Source organism: Asterias amurensis, chromosome 6 (assembly GCF_032118995.1).
Source record: "Asterias amurensis chromosome 6, ASM3211899v1".
Taxonomy (NCBI): Eukaryota; Metazoa; Echinodermata; class Asteroidea; order Forcipulatida; family Asteriidae; genus Asterias; species Asterias amurensis.
In genome coordinates this window covers 22671173-22689416 of record NC_092653.1, presented here as the reverse complement: position 1 = coordinate 22689416, position 18244 = coordinate 22671173, and the positions used below count along the sequence as shown (strand labels likewise).

The 18244-nt window shown below is 39.1% G+C and overlaps 1 protein-coding gene across 1 annotated transcript; it reads left to right on the top strand.

Moving 5' to 3' along the window:
• Positions 1-211: 211 nt before the first annotated feature.
• On the top strand, positions 212-4910 carry LOC139939012 (histamine H2 receptor-like). The gene is made up of 2 exons (XM_071934721.1): positions 212-926; positions 4425-4910. The coding sequence occupies exons 1-2, from the start codon at positions 212-214 to the stop codon at positions 4802-4804; spliced, it is 1095 nt and encodes a 364-aa protein (XP_071790822.1). The 3' UTR covers positions 4805-4910.
• The last annotated feature ends 13334 nt before the right edge of the window (positions 4911-18244 follow it).

Here is an 18244-nt window from a genome sequence, read left to right as displayed (position 1 = left end):
CTTGGTGTATCTCAACATATGCATGAAATTACATACCTGTAAAAATTTGAGCTCAATTGGTCATCGAAGTTGCGAGATAATAGTGAAAGAAAAAACACCCTTGTCAAACTAAGTAGTGTGCTGTCAGATGCTTGATTTCGAGACCTCAAATTCTAAATTATACTTTTCCTCTTTTGCAGAATTTGTTTGGCGAGAACTCTCAACTATCGCAATGGATGACAATAATGCCTCATCCTTTTTTGAGTATTCGACTGAGTTACCAGAACCTAAACCCTCTTCGAACTCGGGATGGGCTGTGGGTGAGATCGAGAACAGCATAGTGGTCCGCACTGCGTATGCCCTGATCTGCATGGCGGGGATCATAGGCAACATCCTGGTGTGCATCGTACTGACGCGTGTACGAGCTCTCCGCACAAACACCAGTCAACTCCTGGTGCACCTGTCTGTGGTTGATATCCTAGTGTGCATCATGGCCTTCCCAGTGAACGTTTTCCCCACCCCTCCGCCCATGCGAGGTCCCTTCGGCGATTTCCTTTGCCGGTTCTATGTGAGTAAGTACATGCAATGGGCTTGCATGCTTGCTTCCATTGGCAGTCTAGTCATAGTCAACTTGGAAAGATTCATAGCTATAGTCTACCCGCTGAAATACAAGACTTTCTTCACAGTTCGGAAGACCAGTGTCATGATTCTTTTGGTCTGGGTTGAAGCCCTGGGCTCGCTATTGTACTTCTTCTTTGTGTACGAACTGGACGGGGATGACAACTGTAAATATAACGGCTGGCCAAGTGAGGAGGTTCGGATTGTGATGGGGGTGTATCCGTACCTCATGCACTATGCTGGACCGCTCATTCTAATGTTTGCTGTACAGTGGAAGATGATTACTGCTCTGAAGAAACAAGTGAATATGATCACTCAACAACAAGCAGGTTGGTTGACATGAATGTGAATTTACTTTTCTGAATATATTAAAAGGTTCTCCATGATATAGAGCCGAGGATAGAGTAGACATGACTCAAGTCCCAATCCCGTGCAATCACCAGAAAACTATTGTCTTGTGATGCTCTGCATTCCCCAACCTGTTCCGCACGCGGGACCACAATATACAGCTACATTTCGACGGCGAGTATGCTTTCGGGACTCGTCCCTCACCCCCATGCTAAAAGTACCCCCATAAGCTGACATGTGTACCTACACACGAGTGTGTGAAAACCTGCAATCGGCGATATAGTTGTCAAGTCGAATGTTTAATCATTATAATAATAATATAGTGACTTCCTATATAGCGGTCAGGTCCGTCACGCAGTGACGCTCATGGCGCTTCAACATCATTACCCCTGGTCACTGGGCCTTAAATCATTCCTTAAACCATCTCAGCTCCCAGGGGAGTATACAGCCTGTGTCGCCAAATATGTAGCGCGCACGAACCAACTCTGCCCTCACAGGTACCCATTTACCCCTGGGTGGAGAGAAGTTTATGGTTAAGTGTCTTGCTCAAGGACACAAGCGTCACAACCGGGATTCGAACCCACACTTTGCTGAACAGAAACACCAGAGCTTAAGTTCGGTGCTCTTATCCGCTCGGCCACGACATCTTTTTAAGGGGTAATTCAGCACCCGAGAAAATTTATTTGACATTATTTATAAGCAGGATTTGACAAACTTTCAAACTTCAGAGACCTTTTCAAACCTCGACTCAGAACCATGTGAATGTGAGGGTCTTCTTTTGTGTATGCTTAATGTCTGACTAATGCATAAAATTGACCCTCATTCCACAAAGCACTGCAATTGTTAAAGGGTTTGACATACAAAATGAAAGGTCTCCAAGGTCCATTTTGTTTTAATGATGCACTCACCATTCATTTGATAAATAGATAGAGTCCTCGTGAAAGTTGGGTGGGGGCAATATATCTCTAACCCTCATGTTAAAATGGTGTAAAATTGTATTTTGCTTGATAATTTTTGGGAGCAATATTTCAGTCATTGCGTCATTGCAAGTCAACAACAAATGGGTGTCTTTATTCCGAAGAGGAATTTCTGCGACAGTAAAAAGGTCAATGTCAATGCCTTGTTTATTTTATCAAAGTTGAGTACTGAACTGAAAATTCTCCGGAAAGATATTATGCAGACCACTATTAGAAATGTATTAACGTCATTGAACGTTTTGGGATAGTGACACAAATTGCACTTGAAGGGCTGGGCTTGTAAATTCCCCTCCTTTTTATCTACCGGAAATTAGTGGATGCAACTTTAGTAAATGTGACTGCACAAATGATAATAGAAATGCCAAAATCTTGAGCAACAAATCCGAAGATCTCAACTGGCTACGGTTCAATCTGAGGGTATGACGTACACACGAAACCTTGCCGTCAAGGTTGCTGTCATTTTTGTTTCTCTCTAAAAAAAAAATGTAGTCAAGATTACCACGAAAGCAACTATTATGGATATTAACCACTTTAGTAGATCCAAATTGCTATCCATGACTGAATCATGAATAAGGTATACCTTTGTGGGGGGTTTTATTTTATTTGTATAGCCCTTTGACGTCAAATTCGCTTCGTTCGCATTCGCAGGAAGTATGAACCGGGCTTTACTGCGGTAACGCTTCTCTGATTAAAAAAATTTGCATAAAACTGATTTTTTTTTTTACATATAACCACATTGAGGCCTACTTCATAGGTAAAATGATTCTCAAAGTGCTTTATGCTAATGAAAGCTGATGTATCCTTCAAACCAAAAGCTTTTTGGTAATTACTCAAAATAATTATCATCATAAAACCTTTCTTGATTACGAGTAATGGGGAGAGGTTGATGGTATAAAACATTGTTTGAAACAGCTCCCACTGAAGTGACGCAGTTTTTGAGAAAGAAGTAATTTTCCATGAATTTGATTTCGAGACCTCAAGTTTAGAATTTGAGGTCTGGAAATTAAGCATCTAAACGCACACAACTTCGTGTGACAAGGGGTGTTTTTTCTTTCATTATTATCTCGCACTTTCGACGACAGATTGTGTTCAAATTTTCACAGGTTCGTTATTTGATGCATATGTTGAGATACACCAACTGTGAAGACTAGTCTTTGACAATTACCAATAGTGTCCACTGTCTTTAAGAGTATGGTTTGCACCAAAACGTGCATACCTCCCCTTTAAACGACACTTTTTCTGAAATCCTTTAAAACGCATATCAGTCCTGGTGCCAGCCCCAGTTTATTAAGAACACTGCATTAAAACTCAACACATAATGAAGTTCAGACCACATCCCCTTCATTTTTTATAGGATCAAAAATATGAGTGTCATGTCTGTTCATGTCATGTTTGTTCATGTTATGTTTGTGTTCAATTAGTGAAATTAAGCGAATCTTTCTTTGAATGTCCACCCACGGATGAGTTATAGAAGAAGCGAGGCGTCGAAAGTGCACTTTGTCTGAAGGTCTTCATTACAGACGGTCACATGTCATTAGTTCTGCGATCATAACACGGAAGTGTCCATGTCAAGACTGGTCACGTTTTACAATGATGATGACAAGTGTGGGATCGGTTCATTTAGAACCAAATTAGTTCGTAGATCGTTTCTGACTGATTGTGAGACAGAATGGAATAGCTCAGGGCCCAAATTTATGAAGCCTGTTTTAAAGCATAACAACTTGCTCAGCACAGAACAAAATTGCTCAAACAGGGATTTTGTTACCAGCCGAAACTGAAAACAAATATATTATTGTGACTGTGCCTACTCGTGTTATTGTGTCTGTGCCTACGCAGTATTTTCTGTCCTACAGCAACCTTGTTCCCATGAGTGATCGATCTCGCCGCGCCATTTTTCCCCCAGCATGCCTTGCTTGGTCATAATGTTAGCGACGAGAGGTATTTATACGGCGCGCTGGCCGTGGTAGCGAGGTTGGTGCCAAATAAAGTGCGCCACCAAGAGTTTACCGCGAGGTCAATTTCAAAGTAGGCACTCATTAGCTAAGATACAATGAATTTTTAATTTCATGTTTAAAGCCAAGGGGCCTAAATCTACATGTACTTGGAAACAATACACTAACCCACTGTCGTTCCAGGACAGGCTCTTGGTGGCGCACTTTATCTTAAAATCATTCTTATTACATAACCTGACCTACATATTATAGTCAACTGGCCTTTCAGATATATTGTATTCTCACTTTTCAAATGTTTAAGTTGTTTTTTATTTATTTTATAATCTTGGTGGCGCACTTTATCCCTTATTCCTTTTTACTAATGACCTGACCTACCAATAGTCAACTGGCCTTTCAGATAGATCGATTCTCACCCTTCCAATGTTAAATGTACTTTGCAAACGATATCCACTTTCCCCTGTCATTCCAGGGCAAACTCTTGGTGGCGCATTTTATCTCTAATGACTTTTTATAACATACCCTGGCCTTGTTTTGTTTTTATTGTTTTTAGATGTGAAGTGGAGTCGACGTAAGCTGTGGCAAGCCCAGGCTTCCCAAGAGCTCCAGCGAACCCTCCTCTTCGTGGTTATCACCTACGCCATCTGCTGGGGTCCCAACCAGACCATGTTCTTTTGCTTCATGATGGGCATTGATGTTGACTTCACTCATCCTTACTACCACATCGGTGTCATCTTGGTCGTCATGAACTCGTGCTTGAATCCTCTGATCTACACAGTCAGGAATAGACCGTTCCGGAAGGCCCTTAAGGAGCTGGCTCTTTGTCGTCGAGGTGGAAACAACAAGGTGGTTCCTGAAATGGCATCCGAGGGATCCGGCAGTTTGACCCTTGCGAATGATTCACAGAATACAAACCCGAAACGCGTCTTGTAGCTTGTCATCAACCACTGAGCAAGGCACTTGGGGAAGGTAGTGCATTCTGCCATCATACCATGGAGGTGGGCTACCTCCATGGCCATACCAAGGCTCTTAGTGGATGACCCCCTCACGGACTATGAAGGGGTATCCCTGTTTCCGCCCACAGGTAGGCTGGCAGTGTGCCTCTGGTGAAATAAACTAGCTTCGTAAAAACAAGTTGGGAAGGTAGTGCATTCTGATCTACCAACCAGGCTTCTAGTGGATGATACCCATGCCTACATCCTTACGGACTGTGAAGGGGGTAACCCTGTTTAACCTCCAGGAGTAGGTAACTGTGTTCCTGTTAGGTATCTGTTGGCAGTTGATTTGGGTCGACAGCTCAAATCTTAAGTGTAGCCCTCACCTTGAAGTGGCCGGACGCATCCGGCCTTGTGAGTTAGCGATATCTCATAACAATAAAACAAACTGATGTAACACAATTCTCGTCGATGTGTCCACATTTCGGTAACCTTATTGAGACACAGGGGGAAAAGTGAAAATAAATGGACCCCATAGGGGGAATACTAAAGACCGGGCTGCTCCACAAAGAATTTTGTGTACAAAGTTGATAATGGAAAGAACACAAAATGTCTCCATAGGGATTCATATTTGAGAATGGCTGTTTACACTTCGTCTTAGTCTTGGTGCAAGACGTTTCTCGTTTCCTTTTCACACACACCGCGGCCAATTCACCGACAGCGCGCGCAACGACTCACCTGACTTATAGTCCACTCACCGGCGGTGAGTGGACTATAAGGCCGTGTCCGAAACGACGATTTCGGCTACAGCTACGTCTAGATCAGCGCGTCTACCAGTGTTGAAGAATAGGCAGACGCGCGCGATCTAGCCGTAGCTGTAGCCGAAGTCGCCGTTTCGGACACGGCCTAAGTCAGGTGAGTCGTTGCGCGCGCGCGGTGTCGGTGAATTCGCCGCGGTGTGCGTGATAAAAGAAAACGAGAAACGTCTTGCACCAAGACTAACTTCGTACCGTCTACGTCTACGTGTGACTAATTGAGTCCATATCGGTCTGCTGGAGAAGATTCGTTAAAATTCTTATACATGACTAAACTGACTTGCGATAAAGGACATTATACCACCTGATTGCACACTATGTGCGCCGTGCAATGTGATTATCCTACTGCCGGTGGCTTGCCGCACAATGAAACGTTACTATCATCCTCCTGCCAAACTGTTTACAACCTCGCGGCAGGCTGCTGAATTTTTATATAACTTTATATTTTGATCTCATATTTAATAATAGTGTTAAGTCAGTGTGGTTGCACTGAGTGAATTTTGTTTGTATCTTTACCGATCAAAAGAAACCACTCGCACTTTAATGGCATATTGGTGTTTAGATTTACTTAAGTCGGAAACATTATACTCGGTCATGTAACAGTCGTCGTGTCTGTTTTCATCTTAAATGAGATACGTTTTAAAAAAACTGTTTTGAGAGTGTTGTAAAGTTTAGATTGACTGCACTTTATACAATATGAAGAACGTACAGCACACCCTTGTAGCTGGATACCTATATGTAGCCCGAGATATAAATGTGGCCCAACCGTATAGCTATTATTAGCCCACACCTAAAGGTAGGTCACCCTGTTCCTCAATCTACCTCAACCTTAACTTTATATAGCTGCCTGCATAACATACTATTAGAGAGGTTTGCGGTAACACTATGTGAAAATCTATTTGGTTAGTGTTGGTTTTGAAAATAGAAGACGATGGACAATTGGTAATTGTCAAGACCAGTCCTGTCACTTGGTATATCTCAACATGCGTAAAATAACAAACCTGTGAAAATTTGAGCTCAATTGGTCGTCGGAGTTGCGAGATAAGTATGAAAGAAAAATTTTCACACAAAGTTGGGTGCTTTCAGATGATTGATTTCGAGACCTCACATTCTAAATCTGAGGTCTCGAAATCAAATTCGTGGAAAATTACTTCTTTCTCGAAAACTACGTCACTGTAGAGGGAGCCGTTTCTCACAATGTTTTATACTATCAACCTCTCCCCATTACTCGTTACCAAGTGAGGTTTTATTCTCATAATTATTTTGAGTAATTACCAATAGTGTCTACTGCCTTAACAACTACTCAACGTTTCGATCCGTAGTAGGCCTATGCTCTGATAGTTTACAAGAGAATAATATAGGATTACAGGGCTATGGATATACTTTATATGTTCAGACTAATTTTGGTCGGCGTCTATGCACTTCACATGGGTTACATTTAGGCTCGGGCTACCTTCGTGACACGGGTTAGACCAATAGATATAGTTATTGCTGGTCAATATTTAGATGCGATCACAAACAATCGAGTATGGCTAGGCCTATTGTATCCCACCAAAATGTGTATCGTCAACTATGTTAAAATATTGAATCCATGCTAAATTTAACATCGGGGGAGTATGCTGAAAAAACACAGGATTAGAACTGTTTAGCTACCGGGAAAATCTCGTTGATCTAGTTGATAAGAAATCAGGCTCTAGAAAGGCAAAGATCATGGTTTCAAATCCTACGAGTAAAATGCCTGTGAAGGGTTTTTGTTCACATAACTAAGTACTACAGTAGTCTACAGTAGGGGTAAAAACAAAATAGTATGATGCTAAAATTGTCACATATTAATTCCAATGAAATCTGTAGACTGTCTGGTTATGTACGTACTCTTAAAAAAAACAAAAAAAACATTGAATGTGCTTTTCCCTATTATATCATTAACATTATTATTCATACATAGACTACATTATGTGCAAGGTTTTTTTTCTCCTACCATTTGGTGAATTATCAGTACGAATATTGCTCAATTGGACGAGTTGCCCTTCTCAAAATCAATCACCATAAATATTGAAACACATTACAGATCGGTTTTAAAATCGAACTTCTAGTTGTGGTTCTAACAGAGTGAACCATAGGCTCTTACAAAAACAAAGATTTCATCCAGTAGCGAATTACGGGGGGTCGAAGCAGCCTCCCCGTGTATCAATCAAAATTGATAAAGCTAATGTGCAAAAATAGTTTGTAAAACGCTTCCGGAAATATTCTTGATTGCACCAGAGAGTATCTAATGTTTGAACGATTTCTGGGCCCTAAAGCGGACCCCTGACCCAACACCATGATCTGTAGTATGACTGAATTTTGTTTCTATGTTGAAATTAACATTAAGACGTTTCTGAAGGGTTACTAAAATTTGTTTATACGTTGAAATTAGCCTTCAGACGTTTTTGTAAATCTTGAATCCACCCGGTCTACTTTCAGGTATAGAGGGATGTAATTCGATTATTTTAATACTTTATGTTCGACCTTTTCTGTCTTGGAAGGCATGAATTGAATAAAACCATTAGACTGGGTTGCGACAGCTAGCCTTTTCATGGTCTCGATTGTTGAATAGAAGTAATTTATTGTCAACCTAGATGCATTTCTTGTGTACGACTTCTCTATTGATTGAAGTTGAAATTTTCCTCACAGTCCATTAGCTGAAATGGATGGTACGTATAACGCAATCAGCGAGACAAAAATTATTCTTTTCACAATCTAAAATCTCAGAGGTGACACGTTCACGTGAGGGTCCAATTTCATTGCTTCGCTTACGGTGAAATTCTAAGCCCAGGGACTAATTTCATAGGGCAGACGGAAATACTTAACAGTCTCCTACTTTGGCAGAAATGAGCGGGATACCAGTCAAATATTTAGCATGTGACATTGTAGCTTATCTGATAGCCTTATTATAGACCTTTCTTTTGTTGATAAAAACAACCGGTTTAAGTGGCATGTACGGCCGATAGTTTGTAAAACACTCAATCGTATACTAACAGATATTTGAACCAGATTAACGATTTCTGAAAACTTTCAAATAAATAAGTTAGTGAGTCACTTTGATTCCTTTCAAAAGTCATTCTGACCACAGTACCCATGGTTTCGTATATTAAACTTCATAATCAGCAAGATTTCAGATTAAAATTAAACAATTTAGGGTCGAACAAATTACTAGAGTGGGACTCGAACCACTTGGTATGTTTTCTTTGTTTTACCCCCAAATTACTTGGCTCAACCGTGCGTTAGGAAGCTACTGACCCAGGTTCAAACCATGTGCGTAGTCGGTTGCTCTTGTGGTTAACAAAGCATTACAAATCCCGTATAATAACTTTGAACAGTGAAGATGTTGTTTTGATGTTTTTTCTTCCTTTTATAAAGTTTGTCTTCTATTATTGTAATTCTTGACAGTATTAAATTCCATCGGGAAGGTTTTCCACAGCCTTCCGCAAGGCTGGTGGTACCGATGGCGATTTGGCGACACACTGACTGCCCCAAACAATACATAATTGAAATACTGTATTGTCAATAACACAAACACACAGATGTGAAGGGAAAAGGCAATTTCGCTTATAAGATTGTGTTTCTGTAAATTGGATTCCATTGTCGAGTACAATTTGTTCGATGAAACGAAATACGGTTGGTGTTTTCTCAAGAATTGTGTTTGAATGGTTCAGTGGACTAACCAAACATTTGACTTAAATTTGTATTTATTTATTTATTTTTGTTTATTAATTTTTGTATTGGGGGGCAGGCGAGAGCAAAGATATACTTTGGAGGCTATTTGATGCATCGAAGAACCTTTAACCCTCTAGTCCCTGCACCGCCCGAGTTTACTGAAAACTAATACTTCAAGATTCTTGCAGTTAATTACTGGAATCGTAGTTCAAATTTTAAAAGATAGCCACAGCTTAATTTTTATGCACAATTTGAACCTTGCTATTTGTATAAAAGTACAAGTTCGCATGAAAACAATAAAATGTCACTCGTTAAACGGCTACGGTAATTTTTATGGCGAATATTTGTTTGTAAGGATAAAATGGACACAATAGCTTTTCAAGGCTTTTATCTGACTCAATGATTATACCGATTAAATGCGTAGGCGTGGGTTTTCGACAATATTATCATGAATGATAAATAAATACAGTTTCCTTTGTGTTTACTAATGAGCGCTTTGTTGTGGTAAGAGCTAAATTATGTTATTATCATTAGCTTCATTAGCTTAATAATGACTATCGAGGATTCGTTTGATGTTCCTTTTTTTCTACAAACACAAGCTAGCAAGGTTTCCTCCTACCACATACAGTATATCGATAGGCGGCTGGGCGGTCCAGTGGCTAAATGGTTAAAAGTGTGCATTTTTTTCAACCTCTTTGGGTGGGGAAAGGATCTGAGCGCGCGGGGGCGACTCCAATGGATTTGTTATTTTTAACTGTGAATAATTCAAACACCTTTAAACTCGGGGACAATTCTATTTTCCAAGTGTAATTTAGTGCATGGAAGGCATATCAGAATTTTGAGGTAATTGTTGATTTTGAAAAAGAAAAAAAAATCCATGTTATTCATTGTTAATATTGTACGTAAGTACCTAAGATATTTTGAAAGACGGTATTTTAAAATAAAGTACAGATAGATTTTATATGTGTTGCGTCAGTCTGTTTTTATTTGACCTGTATTCTCGATCCCCGATTTTTATTCCTGTTTATCACGGGACGAGGTGAGACTCACAGTGATAGACAAATCTGATGCTGGACTGCAATATTGAATTTCATTGTTTGAACAACCTGCGTTACATTATAATGTCAATATCAAACCATTATTTGTATACATGTTAGAAAGCATTACAATATTGCACTAATTTGAGGTCTCGAAATCAATCATCTAAAAGCACACAACTTCGTGTGACAAGAGTGTTTTTTATTTAATTCATATCTTGCAACTTCGACGCCCAAATGAGCTCAAATTTTCACAGGTTGGTTATTTTATGCATATACACCAAGTGAGAAGACTGGTCTTTGACAATTACCGATAGTGCATACTGTCTTTCAGTTGAAAACGCAAGTTTACTATTTGTAGTTTCTTTTTATTTATCCACATCGTGCAAAGCTTCAAACAATATTTATGAGCGATTTCATCGAGGGTATCTGCATTTAGCACCAACTTGCAGCATGTCAATGATTTATCAGGGGTTCGTTTATGAAAGGGAAGGTACACGTTTGGTAATTACTCAAAACAAATATTAACTTAAAAACTGACTTGGTAACGAGCATTGGAGAGCTGTTGAGTAAAAAACATTGTGGGAAACGACTCCCTCTGAAGAATTGTAGTTTTTGAAAAAGAGGTAATTTCTCACTATAATAATAAAAGACTTCTATAGCTAGAAGTCTTTTATTTCATTTGAAAGCACACAAATTCGTCCAAGGGTGTTTTTTCTTTCATCATTTTCTCGCAACTTCGATGACCATATTGAGCCCAAATTTGCACAGGTTTGTTATTTTATGCTTATGATGGGATACACCAAGTGAGAACACTGGTCTTTGACAATTACCAAACATGTACAGTGCCTTTAATATATCATTCATCTTCAAGGAACACGTTGCCTTGGATCGGACGAGTTGGGTCTATAAAAAGCGTTTGAAACTGTTTGTTATGAAATGCATATGGTTAGAAAGATGTTTTAAAATTAAAATATTATGATCCCCACAAAAAATAGTCTCACTCAAAATTGCACGGTTTTCCTTGTACGTCGCGAACCGTACGCGGTCGGCCATTTATGGGAGTAAAATTTGACTCCCATAATGGCCGACCGTGTAAGTCGACGAGGTAAAAAGAAAACGACGCAATTTCGAGGCATATTTGTGTAGATTATTGTATTCTACTTTATAACATCTTTCTACCATATGCATTTTATAAAAAACGGTTACAGAACGCTTTTCAAAGACCAACTCGACCGATCCAAGGCAACGTGTTCCTTTCACTCATAACGGATATTATACACTATGCTTGCAGCATTATGTTTACTTGCTTTGCACAAGGATCGTGAAATCATTAGTTTTTTTCCGATGCTCTCAGAAGTGTACCGTCCTTGATGCATAATTAATCTGCAATGGTGTCGGGCCTTGGGCCTCCCTGCCAATCTGCCAAAGTGTTTCTTACGAATGCGTTTTAATCTTCTAATTGCAATTTATAAAGTTTTTGCGCTGGAAACCGCTTTACCGTCAGCAACACATTCGTATTCTTTAACTGCTGCGTTTCCCTAGCAACGTCAGAGATGAACTAGATAGGCAACCGCTTGAATGATATATATACATATATATATTTTGTTTTTCTCTTCTTTGGATAATTAAATTGACACTTTTTACAAAACCTTGTCCACTCTTTTTCATCGTTAGATACTCTGTCTATTTGGTTTGTCGATTCTGTTATTAGATTTCCCGTTGTCCCTCGTTGTGATCTCGATGGAATTGCGGTATACGAAATTAGTTGGTATGTTATTATGTATGTTGTTGTCTTTATTAATCAAAAGTCTCCACGTCATCACCATGTCGAATTCTTAGGTGAAAAATTGGGGTATACCAGTCACTGTAAACGGTATATAATTGTGGCTGTTCACATATTCTCGCTAAGCAATATTTTTCTTGTGCTTATATACCATGTGACCTTTGTTTACAATAAGTGTGACCTTAAACATTCATTGAATTTTTTGGCAGGCAAGATATACTGCACTGGTCATATGGGAAAATTTACATTTTGTGTCATATTTCCACATAAATCAAAAAGAGTTATAAAGTAAAAGCTGGACAAAATTTGACAAGAATTAGCCAGTGCAATCTCCATAGAACATAAGATTTTATGTTTTCTTCTATTGAGCTCTGTACGAATCGTGCCTGCATTAAGTCAAGGCTCTGTGGCTCTCTTGTAAACATCATGTGATGTCACAGGTCACATATTCCATAGGATAGCCAAGGACGTGCCCGAAACGGCGACTCCGGCTGCAGCTATACGGCTAGATCACGCACCTCTGCCTATTTTTTAACACTAGAAGACGCGCTGATCTATAGCCGTAGCTTTAGCCGAAGTCGCCGTTTCAGACACAGCCTGATTTTGTAGTTAACCCAGCTCGATTTCTCAAACCAAGTTATACCTACATACCTACATATCGTTGACGCCGGCGTGCATCAACATGGCAAAACTTTGACTTCATGTGTTGGGTGTTGCTTGCTATATCTCATGCCTTTTTGCAGCAACAAAGCGGGTACAAAACGGAGCAAGTCCCAATCCCGTGCCATCGCAAGAAAACTATTGTTTTGTGATGCTCTTCATTCCCCCAAACATGTTCCGCACGCGGGTGACATTTTGACGGCGAGCGCGCACTGAACGGCTTGTTAATAGTTATGCTTGAGGACCGCTCACACGAGAACGGGACTTGAATCGAGTCTAACCATGTGACGTAACATGTTTCTTAGCAAATCTTTCTGAAAAGCATCGGAGAAGGGTATTCAAAATGATTGCTTTTTACTTAATTTAAATTTTGTTTAATCTCAAGTGAACTTAATTTTCTACTGACAAGAAACATTTGAATTGAGTTTCAGCAAAGATTACTTATTTCCATGTTCGTTCAAGTAGGTCTTTAAATTCTACGCTGAACTCAGTATTAAATGGAAATATGATTGATTGGTTCGTGTCTGAGATGTATAATCATTTAGCCTTGAGAGGAGGTGATGATTGTGGGTTTTTTCAATGAATGACAATCATTTACATTGTAATTGTTATTGATTGTTTTATTAAAACAGTCTTTCCAGTCCTCAAAGGCTTGTACTGTTTAGTGTGCATCTAAAGGTGAAGAGACCTTGTTTAATCACATTTTAGATGAAAGAAAAACACAGAGAGGAAAAACTGCACAGAATCAGGTATAAAGGTCTGAAACCCAAGTTAAAGTCTCCTCTCCTTTGTGGGATGTGAACCGGGGTCTGCAGAGGTGAAAGACAGGGGAAGCCACCAAAATCGACCTTTATCCACTAGTTGACCACTTGCACGCACGACACACGCGGTGATTGTGCCTCGCTCACCATTTTCGTGGTCAATAGGTTTACGCCTAAAATAAGCACTTCACTGAATAACGCACAGTGACATTGACCACCAAAAAGGCGCATCCATGATTATTCTGATGTATCAGGTGAATTGGGTCACTACAAGACCATTCTTTTAGCAACTTACTTAGTGAAACAGACTCGGCCAGGCTGTTAATGAAAGTGGAATCGGGAATTAGAACCGATTCATTGAATTGCTGTTTAAGCAGGCAAGTTGCTCTCTGTGATAGATAGGATACCAGTCATATAAAGATAATGCATGTGACATGATACCCTTGCTCTGGTAAGCATGATGTGCTTGTGCTTAGCCTAGCTACTTTTTTGTGCTTGCAGCTCTGTAAATTTGGCCCTGATACAGCCCTGACTATCGTATGGTTGTTAGTGCAAGTTATTTATTAACACAAAATACAGAAAGAACAAAACCATACAGTATATGGGGAAATAAGCAAAAAGCGCCTGCCTGGGAAAATAGTTAACCAAACTGTGCTCGAAAGCTTTTAACTCCAATGCCACTGGCTACATCAAAATAAATATTTATCTAAATGCAATATAGAGCCTACAGTTATATCTGTAATGGAATATTTATACTTTAACGGGACTAATTTGAGATCATTACTTACTAATGATATACCCCTTAAGCGTGTATTTCGTAGAAGTGTTTGTCATCAAAATTCCAAAGATTGCCGCCGTTTCCATCTATGGTTAATTTTGATGGTGTACCATAAGTTAATTCCTTCCACGGTCCATTATCGCACGATCATCTGAAAACAGTGTAAATACAAAATGCCATCACAGCCCATGACTTCAGATCATTCTGATGCAAAAAAAAATTACCTTAAAGACAAGCAAGAAAAAGCGTAAACAAAAGGAGGCTCGTTTCATTACTTGATTTTTTTTACCGTCGTGTTATAAAAATAACAAACTGTGGCATACTTTGATTGCGGCTATCGAATGGGAGACTTGTGGGACGCTTGGTGGCAGCAGACTTACCAGGTTACATCCATTGTTCTCGGTAATGAGCGCATGCTCAGAATTACGTAAACAATAGACCTTATCGCAAGTACCAATGCGCAAGCGCAGACTGTTGAATGAGGTGCATTGTGGGATATATATGAATCAAATTTTGCTACCAGCTAGACCACAATGCATCTAATTCCAAGCTTTACGCGCGCGCCCCAGTATTTGCGAAAAGGTCTATGGCAATTTACCTGGTAAGTCTGCTGCCACCTAGCGTTCCAAAGTTTTCCATTGAGTATATCCATTTAGCCGCTGTACCGCCCAGCCGCCTATAGCGATACACTGTATGTGGTACGAGGAAACCTCGCTAGCTTGTGTTTGTAGAAAAAAAGGAACATCAAAAGAAAACTCGATAGTCATTAGTATGTCTACGCATTTGTTAATATATCTAGTTGTTATAGATCATTACTAATTCTCCCTTCACAGTTGACTTGTCGAAGCTAATGATGATGAAATAGTTAAGCTCTTACGAAAAAAAAACCGCTCATTAGTAAACAGGAAATTGTTGATCATCTGTCATGATATTGTCGAAAATTAACGTCTTCGCATTTAATCAGTATGAGCATTGAGCCAGATAAAAGCCTTGAAAAGCTATTGTGTCCATTTTATCCGTGCACAAAAATAATCGCCATAAAAATTACCGTAGCCGTTTAACGAGAGGCATTTATTGTTCCCATGAGAACTTGTACTTTTATACAAATATTACCGAATGGGTACAAAATTGTGCATACACATTAAGCCATGGCTGTCTTTTAAAATTTGAACTACGATTCCAGTAATTTACTGCAAGAATCTTGAGAAATTGAATTTCAGCAAACTCGGGCGGTGCAGGGACTAAAGGGATAAATTGTAGGGAAGTCTCCAAAACTATTCTTTTTTGACTGACATTATTTCAGAAGGAAACCTTTCTTCGGAGGATTGTAGGCCTACTTGTATAATGTGAACTTTATAATAAGTGAGCCTAAAAGATTAACTTTGTAATTGGTGAGCTTTTAGATTAACTTTGGAGGTCTTCAAAATGCTATATAATTTTCTCGACTGACATTATTTCAAAAGGAGAGTTTTCTTCGTATAGAGTTGTACGTTTATGAACTTTTAAAATTGTTGAGCCTAAAAGATTAATCTTATGATTAGTGTGCTTTCAGATTTATTTTTTTAGTGAGGGAGCTTTTAGAATAACTTTGGAGGTCTTCAAAATGCTATATAATTTTCTCGACTGGCATTATTTCAGAAGGAAAGTTATCTTCGTAGAGTTGTACTTGTATGAACTTTTGTGAGACTGTAAAAGATTAGCCTGAAATTAGTGATCGTTTAGATTAAATCACGACGACGGTAGTATATCTCTTTGTCTTCACCCTTGGTGGGCAACAGAATGTTTTTCTCAACTGTATTTCAGAAGGAAACTTTTCTTTGGAGGAGTGTACTTGTATGAACTTTTATAATTAGTGAGCCTAAAAGATTAGCCTGATGATTAGTGTGCTTTTAGATTAACTTTACAATTAGTCAGATTTACTTTGTAGGTTTTTAGATTAAATCTATACGACATAGTCCTATCTCTTTGTCTCCACCCCGGGTATAGACAACAATTGGCAGACAGTATAACTGGTTCAAGTATAAAAGTATAACAGTATTTGTCGCTAATCGAACTTTAGCTGCAACAAATAACACAACAACGTAGACTAAAATGTTTAAGAGGTATAGAATTAGTGATACAATTTAAAAGGTTTAGGTTGCTACTGTTTCGGATTTAAAAGCTTATCATGGATTGTGCCACAAAACTGAATGCTGATGAAAGCCACTCTTATACATGATGCACTTTATATTACTCCGTACTGGTGTTGCGTATCTTTTTGAGGGTTTACAAGATTATAAAGTTATCAGGGGTGGATTTCACAAAGGTAGTCCTAACTTAGGACTAGTCCTAGGCAATGCTAAGAGATAGGACTGGTCCTAAGTTAGGACCAGTAACTCATCCTAACTTAGGACTGGTCCTATCTCTTAGCATTGCCTAGGACTAGTCCTAAGTTAGGACTACCTTTGTGAAATCCACCCCTGGACTATATTGCTATTTTGTGTGATGATTTAAAAGCATGGATTGTGCCACAAAACTGAACGCTGATGAAAGCCACTCTTTAACACGATGTGCTTTATATTGTTCCATACTGATATTGCGTACCTTTTTGAGGGTTTACAATATTATAAAGTTATCTGGACTATATGTCATGAAACAATTCATTTTCAAAAGTGTGTCAATTTCCAGGCCGACCAACAACTGGGAGCAATTTTCTCATTAACCATACAATTGTAAAGTGCAATCGAAGAATGGCTGCAGTATGTAGGGTAGGCCCATTAACGGCCTATAGTGTACAACGCACGGCACAAAGCCTGGCTTTTAGTGGTTATACTTTCATCCCCATAGTATTCTCAGTCATTTCATAACGGTGCTCATATAACAGTATATTATTTTTTATGGCAAAGCCTTAGTGCAGAGGATCTGAAAAATTGGAACTCTCGAGCAAGTTAAATTGACCAATCTAAATTATAACCGCAGGCTGTTGTTATTACTAGGATCGCCCGAGGTCTTATGTAAAATGCTGCGCGGGTGCAAACCAGACTACGGTTCGCTGCCATTTTATTATTAAATAATAATAAAAAAATGTACTATTTTTTTGTTCCATATAACCGGAAGGTCCATTAACATAACATAAGTGCAAATCGTCACAAAGTGAAGTTTTCAAGTGCCGTGATTGGTCATATTTATATTTACAAATACTTAAAGATGTTTAGTTCGTTCGCTGTAATAGCTTTAAAGTCACCTGGAAATAGAATTGTTTTTTCTTTCAAACATAAGAGTATATGCTTACGAACAATAAAACAATTTTTTTAGTAATTGTTTGTCACGATTTATATTTTAAAAAAATATATAAAGTTGTTTGGGGGCTGACTCCGCCTACCCCTTTTGTGACGTCAATCGAGGCAGACTTGGCCTGCAATGCGTATAGTAAACACACGTGCAAAGTACATGTACGTCCAAGTCGTGAGTTGGTACATTTCAAAAAGTGTTTTTCTGCATTCAGCAGCAATACACCTGGTCGGCATTGCCAGAAAAGAAAGAAAAAAACGTACAAACTCACGACTTGGTCCGTACATGTACTTTGCAATTGTGTTTACTCTACGCATTACAGGCAAAGTCTGCCTCGATTGACGTCACGAACAGCGCCCTCTCGCGTCGGGGTCTACTCTTAAATTTGTAAACAACATAAGAACTAATTTTTTAAAACCTTAGTTAACTGTTTATTCACATTCCACTCATCAAAACACATATATTAGTGACAAAATCTTTATTTTGAAAAATACCACTTCCAGGTGACTTTAAGAGATTGAATGAGGCATTGCATGGGTGTATTTGGTTTGCCGTAACGCCATTGATGTCTACTGACTATACTTTAGTGCTAGGGGTTTATGGCCTTATGGGTGCCTGTTTTGCTATACTGCCGC

Bases quoted from the DNA above. Each gene is read 5' to 3' on its own strand.
- LOC139939012 (XM_071934721.1), top strand. From the start codon at position 212: ATGGATGACAATAATGCCTCATCCTTTTTTGAGTATTCGACTGAGTTA. The intron at 927-4,424 runs GTTGGTTGACAT...TATTGTTTTTAG, and splicing joins GATCACTCAACAACAAGCAG to ATGTGAAGTGGAGTCGACGT.